Source organism: Lynx canadensis, chromosome A3 (genome assembly GCF_007474595.2).
Source record: "Lynx canadensis isolate LIC74 chromosome A3, mLynCan4.pri.v2, whole genome shotgun sequence".
NCBI classification, from domain to species: Eukaryota; Metazoa; Chordata; class Mammalia; order Carnivora; family Felidae; genus Lynx; species Lynx canadensis.
Genome location: NC_044305.1, coordinates 128,547,490 through 128,558,426, shown reverse-complemented (window position 1 = coordinate 128,558,426; position 10,937 = coordinate 128,547,490). Strand labels below are relative to the sequence as shown.

General features: G+C 46.2%; 1 protein-coding gene across 1 annotated transcript in view; it reads right to left on the bottom strand.

Moving 5' to 3' along the window:
* Positions 1-2,515: 2,515 nt before the first annotated feature.
* The window catches only part of NBAS (NBAS subunit of NRZ tethering complex), a 333,519-nt gene continuing 325,097 nt past the window's right edge, over positions 2,516-10,937 (bottom strand). The window contains exon 52 of the mRNA XM_030311617.1: positions 2,516-2,940. Coding sequence (XP_030167477.1) covers positions 2,665-2,940 — 276 coding nt within the window. The 3' untranslated portion in view covers positions 2,516-2,664. The remainder of the gene's footprint in view (positions 2,941-10,937) is intronic.

The following is a 10,937-nucleotide window of genomic DNA, read 5'->3' as shown; positions in this document are numbered from 1 at the left end:
TGGGGTGATGTGGAGACTAGGCTGCCCCGGTATGCCACACGCCGAGACCCACACTGAGCCACATTACATGCAGCCCACAGGCTTTGACAGAGCAATACAGAAACAGACCATCGGATACCTTTTCAAATTAATAAAAAATTTTTCCTTATAACAAAGGATTATCCTATATAACATCATCCCATCTGTCTAAGTTAAACCTTCTTATTAACACACGGCCACCTCCCACCTTCCCTCCTGCCACGCACTTCTTTGGAGTTGGGGTAATGACCAGTGTGCGTCAGATGGGGCCTCACCTGGTCTGCTGGTCACCGAGTTGCTGTGGCTTGAATCTGGTGTGAGGCGGTCACAAGCGCAAAGTCCAGAACTTCCATACCAAGCCTCCACCTTCAAGCACCCACTTCTACAGCGGAAGCAAGTGCCAGGGAGTCATTCATGGGGATCCTTATCCCCCTGCACGGGAAACACCCCTTCTGTGCAGGTTTTCCTGAGTGTGTTGCCATCCATACCTTTGCTACTTGCTAGGATCAGCTCTATGCAAATTAGTGATCCCCTCACTAGGAAAAGTGTGCACACCAGTTAGCCCACCCACCTGGTTATCTAGGTGTCACAGACATGCAAATGTGCCAACCTTAGTACGGTGATGGTGTAAGTATGGGGACCCCTAATGCAGTAGGCATCTCATATGCTCGGGTTGATCTGGCTGTGGCCTCAAAATCATGATTCACATACTATAACACTAATGAGTGAGGGTAACATTTCTTGGGCCCCTACTATGTATCTCACAGAGCCTAAAGCACACAACCTCACATAACTCAACAACCCTTGGCACAAAAACAGACACTCAGATCAATGGAACAGAATAGAGAACCCAAAATTGGACCCACAAATGTATGGCCAACTAATCTTTGACAAAGCAGGAAAGCATATCCAATGGAATAAAGATAGTCTCCTCAGCAAGTGGTGCTGGGAAAACTGGACAGCAACATGTGGAAGAATGAACCTGGACCACTTTCTTATACATATACAAAATAAACTTAAAATGGATGAAAGACCTAAATGTGAGACAGGAAGCCATCAAAATCCTTGAGGAGAAAGCAGGCAAAAGCCTCTTTTATCTTGGCTGCAGCAACTTCTTACTCAACACATCTCCAGAGGGAAGGGAAACAAAAGCAAAAATGAACTATTGGGACCTCAACAAAATAAAAAGCTTCTGCACAGCGAAGGAAACAATCGGCTAAACTAAAAGGCAACCGATGGAATGGGAGAAGATATTTGCAAATGACTTATCAGATAAAGGGTTAGCATCCAAAATCTATAAAGAACTTATCAAACTCAACACCCAAAAAACAAATAATCCAGTGAAGAAATGGGCAAAAGACATGAATAGACACTTCTCCAAAGAAGACATCCAGATGGCCAACCGACACATGAAAAAATGCTCACCATCACTCATCATCAGGGAAATACAAATCAAAACCACAATGAGATACCACCCCACACCTGTCAGAATGGCTAACATTAACAACTCAGGCAACAACAAATGTTGGCGAGGATGAGGAGAAAGAGGATCTCTTGCACTGCTGGTGGGAACGCAAGCTGGTGCAGCCACTTTGGAAAACAGTATGGAGGTTCTTCAAAACATTAAAAATAGAACTACCCTACGACCCAGCAACTGCACTATATCCAAGGGATATAGGTGTGCTGTTTTGAAGGGGCACATGCACCCAATGTTTATAGGAGCACTATCGACAATAGCCAAAGTATGGAGAAAGCCCAAATGTCCATCGATGGATGAATAAAGAAGATGTGATATATCTATACAATGGCGTATTACTTGACAATCAAAAAGATTGAAATCTTGCCATTTGCAACTACGTGGATGGAACCAGAGGGTATTATGCTAAGGGAAATTAGAGAAAGACAAATATCATATGAGGACTCATATGAGGGCTTTAAGAGACAAAACAGATGAACACAAGGGAAGGGAAGCAAAAATAATATAAAAACAGGGAGGGGGACAAAACAGAAGAGACTCTTAAATATGGAGAACAAACAGAGGGTTACTGGAGGGATGGTGGGAGGGGGAATGGGCTAAATGGGTAAGGGGCATTAAGGAATCTACTCCTGAAATCACTGTTGCAGTATATGCTACCTAATTTGGATGTAAATTAAAAAAAAACAAGAAACAAAAAAACTCAACAACCCTGCGACATAACACAACCCTCATTTTACACATGGTTGACTAAGGTTCAGGGAGTAGAGAACTTTGCCCTAAGTTGCATAACTAACTTGAGGCATTCCTCCTCCGTCCCAGGACATCTGCTCCAACCAGTGACCATCCCACACACACTCCGTTTCTAGCGCAGCCCTACCCACCTCCACATCCAAATGTCTTTATTCGCTGTATTCTATCCAGAAAAGACGGCTCTGAATAAGGGGTGAGGAGTCGAGTCTCTTAGTCAAGAAGAAAGTACGTTAACCGGTCACGGCCAGAAAGAAAACGTGTACACGACGCTCATCACTTATATACAGCTTTATTTGCATTTTTGGAACCACTGAGAACGATCAGCAGGTGCACACGTGGCCCATGGAACAGCATTTGGCTTTGGGGTTCCTTCCCACCGGGTGGCTGAGAAACCTCGACCACGCAGGCCCAGACCGGACTCACACCCAGTGCTCTCCCGCGCTGAGCGCCGCGTTGAAGGTTCGCAAGGCCCGGTGCGTCCCCCGCAGGGCCAGAAGGAGCGACCCAGCTTCGGCTCCGTGGCCGGCCTCCCGCAGGTGTCTGGCCAGCCCCTCCGCATCCCAGGGCCCCTGCTGCGGGCTGGCCAAGAGGTGCTCGATGATTCGCGGGTAGAAGGGAGTAGAGATGCACTTGGCCAGCAGCCCGGCGTCCAGGAGCAGGGAAAGAAGTTCTTGGTCGCAGTTGGAGTCATTCACCTTCAAGAGATGAGACAGGCGAAACATGAGAGGGGCCCTGCTCACTTCTTCCTGCCACAGAACTCATCACGCACGCCCCCCGCTGGCTGCTCCACGCCGCCTTTCTTCCCGCTTTCGTCATCCTGCACCCTTCACCGGGGTTCACGGCGCTCACGCCAAAGAGCACACACGGGGGCGCGAGCCTGAGCTCACACACACACACGGGACCACAGACACGGTTCCCCGGCAGCAGCAGACGCAGCCACGTGCCAAGAGCCCCGAGCTGCTGCCACAGCTACCAAACACCGAGGGCCAGAAAGTGCCAACCGTGTCCCCATCAGCCCTGGAAGTCACGGATCAGGGAAAGGAGGGGTAAGAACGCTGGCACACATCGTGGCAAGTCATGCGGCCAGGACGGAAGCTGAATTCAGGCCAGTCTCGACTTCAGAGCCCAGGCTTTCAACAACCACAGTTACCATCTCGTTGGTGCTTCGCCACGGCCCATTTTCTTTAACCCCAAACCTCTGCTGTATGTAGAGGCCCGGGCAAACAATTCTTTCTACAACAGAAAAACCTGTTTTTTACTCCACTGAGAAAATATATCCATCAACCCCACTGATGTAACTAGGAAGACGGACAGGAAGGCTTTAGGTCGTTCTTGCTTAAGCCTCTAGAAAGCTCAGTACCCAACTTACCTTTTTAAGACATTTTTGTATTTTGGAGACCAATGTTATGTGGTCTGTTTTACAGGCTCTTTCAGCTCGGATATCCTCTGTGTTTCCTCCCTGGTCTTCTCTGCTTAGTCTCTGTATGGTTTTCAACAGGGTTGACACTTAGCATACGCTTTTCTATTTTCTATTATTTCCACATTTTTTTCTATAAGGAATCAAGTCAACGCTCGTCGCACGTCAAAATCCGGAGCTCCTCATTTACATGGGGCGGTCATAAAACAGCTTCAGGACAGTCCTTCCTAATGTCACTGAGCATTTTTAGCAATTTTGGTTGTAGGGACCACAGGAATAATGTGGCATTTCAAAGCCAATGAACTAATGTTTGGACCAACTATGTTATACAACTGTTCACAGTGTGCTCGTCCTGCATGTTCTGTGACAAGGAGGAAACGCTACTGAAGACGAGGTCAACTGCATCTATGGACTGCAAGAATGAAAGCAAGAGCTGTTCTGAGAATGAGAGTCACCGCCCGCTGTCAGAGAGCATCAATCTTTCCTGCAACTTAGTGATCCTTTAAAACCAACCGCAACGTCAGTCTCATCTCCTGGGTGACATTTTCCCTACGTGTCTCACCTAAGCTGATTCCTCCTTCCTTACAGATGTTCTTCCGCGGGAGTAATTTGTAGGTCTGGCTCCCTTGCCAGACTGGGGGCTTCTTCAGGGCACAGAGGCTTTATCCTCCTCTCCCAGCATCCAGTTTAATCAACTGTTGTTACATGGCTGGACGAACCCGCATCATTGAATGTTGTCACACTTTTGTCAATGGCACAAGTACACCCTAAGAGCGCTATCCCAGCAGAGGATCTGAACAGAGCCAGATTCCAGGACTGAAGAGTCTCTTGCAAACCCTGGGCCTCGTGCTTTTGTCAATACGAGCACATGCAGCTCATCCACTTCGGACTCAGGAAGACACTTAGGTTGAGCTCGATTTAGCATCTCTTGCTGGTTTTTGTTTGTAGAGGTGGGATGGTGGGAAAGGAAAGGGCTGTGGAAGACCGGTGAGCACTCTCCACTGGGGTCTGCTTATGGGTTCTGTGTCTCTTCTTTCCTTCCAGCTTCCCTCCCTCTCTTCTTCAGAGCTAGGAAACAGGAGTCTTGACCCTATGTGAGTGCTGCCCCCACTGTCACAGTGTCTTCCATTTGCTGAGGGACATCCACGTGCCAGTGAGCACTCAGTCTCAACCTTAAAGCATCCTTGCAAGACAGTTACAATCTCATTTGATGGATGAAGAAGCCAGTTCAGTGAGGTCAAAGTCAATGTGCCCAATGTCATGTGGCTGCTGAACGGTGAGCTGGACAATGAGCCCTCATCCTTGACTAGTTGTGTATTATTTGTTTACCTCCAGAGCAACGATCTCGTCTTCCTTGTTTATCCCCGCATCCCCCATGGCCAGAACAGTGTTGGCCACAGCTGGGGGCTCAGCAAGACTTGTAGGATGAATCCAAGAATGAGTAACCCTAAAGCTCTCACCCTTTCCTTGAACGCTACTGCTTTCCTGAGCACATGTGCACGCGCACACATAGGGCATCTGAGTTACTGTGTATTTTTTTGGTTCACCCTTAAAAACAAAGAATCCCTGCACCCAGCCCTCTAGGAGGGAACAAATGTGTGCCAGGATGCTACAGGCAAATGTTTGATAAAATAGACAGATAAAAGACTCAGAATCCAAACACTGCAGGGCAATACATTCTCCGCTGCCCTGAATAAGTCTTCAAGGCTAGGACACCTTTATTATTCTCTCTGTTTCCTCACGAACCCTTCCTTTGGGGGTCTGAAAGACTCCTAGAAAGGGAGTGATGGATTTTTCCAGCTTGAGGAAGAGACAGGGGTTCTGTCAATGCTCACAGTTACTGCTCCTCTTATCCCTCTCTTCTGTTTGCTTCTCTCCAGGGCGAGGACATCCTCGAAATCGGTTTCCTGCTGGCCAGGTTGGGGTCAGGGGCGGGCGGCCAAGCACCGACCCTCTCAAAGCTCTCGGTCCACTCCCTTGGCTAAGAAAACAGAAGGGGTGCCTGAGTGGCTCTGTAGGTTAAGTGTCGGACTTTGGCTCACATCATGATCTCATGGTTCCTGAGTTCCAGCCCCGCATTGGGCTCTGCACTCTCAGGACAGAGCCTGCTTTGGATCCTCTGTCTCCCTCTCTGCCCCTCCCTCGCTCGTGCTTGCTCTTTCAAATATAAATAATAAAACATTAATAGAAAGCAACAAGCCAGCAAGCAAGCAAGCCCAAGGCAGAAGTCACAGAAATGAAATACAATGATTCCCCTTGGGCCCTGGCCCACTCAGATGTTGCTGACCTCCACTGAGCTCTGTGGTGGCCCGGCCAAGGCCTAGGGGGAAATTCCGGTTTAGCTTCTCGTAATCAGGTCCTGAGAAAATGGGAGTGGCTGCCTTTGTTCTATTTCCTTTCTCTGACCTTGCACCTGGCTCTGGCCCTTTGCAAAAGGTACAGAATGGTCAGAGCATACTTTGTAATTGTCACGCACACAGGAAATACCGTGTAGACACTTATACTGTGCACATTTGGGACAAAATAGAGAAAGAACACAGAAAGAAGGATGGCCTTTGTGAGGACTCGTTCCAACAACTGCATCTTAAACAAGAGGGGCCTGAGGGTCAGAGAAGAAATGGATTGGCCAAGGTCCCACACCAGGCCTCCTGCCTCGGGGGCGCCAAGGCCAGACTGAGTCACTGTCCTCAGTCCGGCAGGGTGCCCGGCGGTGCCCCAGACCTTCCCAAGCATGACGGCCACATTCCGAGCTGCCCGCTTAATGTGTTGAGCTTCAACTTTTCTTCATTTTTCTTGTTTTTGACTGAAATTCTAACAAAGTACTACAAGTCTGGTAGCCACCCATCCCTCATTCTAACCCAGTGTATTTTCCTTTTTCAAATCAAGAAAAAAAGGAAAGGTGGAAATAGTTTGAAAAAACAAATCCTCTATATGTGGATCCCACAGGAAAATGACTTCCCTCCTTTCCTCTCTAGTAATTCTCCACGTGCAGAGATTTTGTGGTCTACTTCATTCACAATATATTGAAAGATTCGTAAGTGCTTTTACACAGTTTTCATTCTTAAAGATCGCAATGGCTACAAAATAGTCTATTGAAGAGAGAGAACAGTTATATACCTTCTCCTGCTATGGATATTTCAGTTGTTTTTAAATGTCTGATATTATCGAAATACCAAAAATCAATTTTTTTATGTAAATGCTTTCTCTGAGTTCTAGAACTTAAGTTATCGACCCTGATTTTAGTTGTAATAAACATTCTAATCTGTTTGCTATTCTGTTTTTATTATTTGTTTTACAGAAGTTTTACATTTTTATAATGTCAGGAAAAAAACTGTTCGTTTATGATTTTTTTCTATTGCTTTAAATATTAAAAGTTTTAGTAGAATTCCTCAAAGGATCTGATACACACACACACACACACACACACACACACACACACACATTTTACTGACTTTTAAAAATATGTAACTTTTTAATTGATCAAGACTTATTTTGGTATACAGTCTGTGGAAAATCACACATTCCTGACATTTGCTTGATTGGTGCTTTTAGAGCTTGAGGAAAAAAATATGTTCTGTCATTTCTGGACTCAGCTGGATGTTGGAAATAAATATGAGACAAGTCCAGGAGGATCAGCTGATTTAATTCCTCTGATCAAATAACTCGGAATTCGAGTCAGAGGCAGTGTGGTCTTGGGAAGAGAAGACAGACTTTGGGCTAGAGACTAATTTCCAATCCTGGTTTCTTTGCTGGACAGCTGTGTGACCCTGTTAAGGACAATCTCTCTGAGCCCCAGACCCGTAGACCTCAGACTATCTCTGCGGGTTGTGATAATCTATGTTTTTAAGTGCCTAACACAATGCCTGGTGCAGAGTTCAAGTTCAGTAAATGGCCAAAGTTGTTACAGTCAGACAAACCAGGCATGATGCATGTTCCAGAAGGAGAGGACATACATCTATCATAAAATGACAAAATGCTTGCCATCTTGGTCACTGATTGTTTCTTCTGTCAGTAATTAATTTTTGAGAATAAAAGAAACTTTGCAGATCTTGGGAAATAAATCTATTAAAGCACAAAGTGCTATCATCTTCCAAGCCATCAAAACGTTATCTTCTTAATTCCAGTTTCAACAACAGGTAATGAACTTTCTCTGAATTCAAGTCTCCGACTTTATGGATCTATACAAAACTAAGAGTAATTATAGCGATGAGGTAAGCTGAAATTCGGTAGGTACCTGAAATGTATGCAGGGCCTCATTCCAATAATTCTGCAGAAGATTATGTACTATTATTTCACTGTTTGCTGGAGGACAGGGTACCTGTCTCATTTTTACATATACTGCCACTAATAGAAGTTATTGAACATCAACTGCAAGGGCAGAAAAATAAAAGGGCAGCACGAGTGAATACTCGGAGAAGGAAAATGCCTGCAGGGTTTCTTTTGTTTTCTGTTTATTTGAAAGATATTCAGACTCCACTTCTCAGCATAAATACCAGCCTCTCCTAGCACGGGATTTCACAGTATGCCTCTTCTGAAACCAAAATTAGGGCAAATCATCTAACTTCTGCTCTAACATTGAGAGAGAATCTTTGAAAAGCCGAGTCTGATCGCTTCTATGACCACAGCAAACACTGCATCGTGGGCCCTGAGTTTTGCCGGTTCCACACCCTGTACTTACCCTGTTCCTACCTTCGTTTCTTGGGCTGTTATCTCACATATGAATCTCCATATCATTCCTTTAAATAGAGGATGTGATTTTATTTTATCTTCACAAACATCCTGCCCATTCCTCACTCCTACACACACTAACAGGCTAGCACAATGGATGCTTAGCACATCTGCTCACACTAAGTAAGTCAATCAACCACCAATGAGGCCTAGAAATCGAATAGATTAACTGACAGGGAGTGAGCTGCCTGTCACCAGAGGCATTCAGCTGAGAACTGTGAGAAGGCAGTATTGAGGGAGCTCTTCAGGGTGGAACAGACTCTCATCAGGGAGGGACTAGTTGGAAGCCTGGATAGAGTTAAAGAGGAGACAAAGAAAGGAAGAAGGTTTCTTGGTTTTGCATAACAATGTTAATCCAAACGTGTTTTCCTGAGCATCTTTAAGGCTCTCCCTCCTCCGATCTAGACACAGTGCAGTGTAAGTAATGTCTGTGGGCTCCAGTGCCTTCAAGGCAAGACAAAAGAGGCTAAGAGTCACCAATGCTAAATATGTGAAGGACTGTCCATGGAGGCATCTAATCCTGAGCAACTCCATCGGGCAGGGCCAAGATCAACATGTTCAAGGTAACGGTGCAGCTTTCAATCCCAATCCAGAGGTGCTCTCTTACTATGAGGTTTATCAAAAAATGGCCGAGAGCACGCCGGGAGGTGGTAAGCTCTCGGCCCCCAGCAGTGCTCACCCAAGACCCAGGTTTCCTAGTGGGTTTGAAAAAGGAAGCCCTATAGTGGGCCACTTATTAGACCAGCTCAGAGCTAATATGATTCGAGATGCTCTCAGCAATTTCATTTCTCTGCAGAGACAACCCGTTTCCAGGACAAGACAGCCTGCCTCGTCACATGAATGCAGGCAGCATTACAGGCTTTGGACACTGGATCTACAGTTTAAATTTCAGCTCCAGCCGTGCCTAGCTGTATGACCTCTGGGCGTGTGTTTCCATCTGTGAAACTAGAATGCCATCTTTTCACAAGATTAGTAAGAAGGTAAGGTGAGGATGTGCCCGTAACGATGTCGGGAAAAGAGCCAGTACTGGAAAGACACTGGTTGTCACTAGCTTCAGAGAGGAATGCTTAATTAGGTGACAAGGTCTGTAACCCCTCATCTGTCACCCCTTGAATTCTTCTTTCACTAGGCACTGCAGTCCAGAACGGGCCCCAGGATGGAGGCCGGGCAGAGGCGGTGAGCAGCACTGACGAGGAGGAAGGAGTGACGCGCAAAGCTACCACAAGTCCGGAATTATGAAACGGGGGGTTTCGGTATACAGAACTCTTAGCGATCGATGTCTGCTTACTCTGAGGAAATGACCGAGTGAGTGACTTTCCCAGTGGAAAATACTCCAGAGACGAGATTCGAACACAGCAGCAGGAAGATTCTTCTTGGAGAGAAGAAAGTTTTGGAGGTGAGCTCGAATCTCACTGGGGCTGATGGACGAGGGAACCCAGCAGTCCATACCGATGGCCCCTGACTCGCAACACGCTTACAATTTTTTGACTTCACAGTGGTGCAAAAGCGATACACATTCAGTAGAAGCACCACTTTGATTCTGCATCTTTTCCTGGGCTAGTAATACCCAGTATGATCCTCTCTCATGGTGCTGGGTGGTGGCAGCGGCCGCGGCTCCCCGTGAGCCACACGACCACGAGGGTCAACAACCAATATGCTGACACATCTTCTGCACCAGGATGGCCGTTCCGTTTCTCACTTTCAGGACAGTCTTCAATAAATTATATGACACATTCATACTTTGCCATAAAGCAGGCTTTGTGTTACATGATTTTGCCCGACTGTTGGCTAACAGAAGTGCTCCGAGCACATGTGAGGCAGTTGAGGCTAAGCTCCAGTATTTGGTAGGTTAAGTTCAGTAAGTGCCCTTTTGACTCACGATATTCCCAACTTGCGATGGATTTATTGGGACGTAAGCCCATGGTTAGCTGAGGAAGATCTGCACCACGCCGGGGTTTTAATTACTCATCGACAATATAAGCTCTAAGAAAGACTTTCTCTTGCTCCAGCAAAGAGGCTGCTGGCCATTTGTAAGAGGTTACATGCTGAACACTAGAGGCGGGCAATTTCAGAAAAGCTTCGAGAAGGAAATGAAGAAATGCAGTCCAATCTCTGGCATCAGCACTTAACGCATCACCCGCTGAGCTGTAAACACCTGTAAAGCTGTCAGCCTCTTGTAACGAATAGTGAAGTAACATGTGCCAACAGCAAGCACGTGGCGCTGTTTTCCCACGTGGATCCACGTGCTGCGCAGGCGCGGCTGCCTACCAGAGGAGTCCCTTGGTTTTGTCTTTTAATGTCAACGGGAACTACCGTCAATAACCACAAGGGAGAAACTGAAGTTACTAATGAACCCAGGCCCTCTACTAATGGACAGAGTGAATAGCAATATAAAAACAAACAAAAAAGCAAATATTATGTTTTTCATTGCAATACCACATATGATTTAAAATAGAAAAAAAATTTAATAAGACAGAATAAAGACAGCTAGTCAGGAGTCCTGTAAAAAGGCCTACTGAAACTCTGCCCTTAAAGAAGGGTCACATC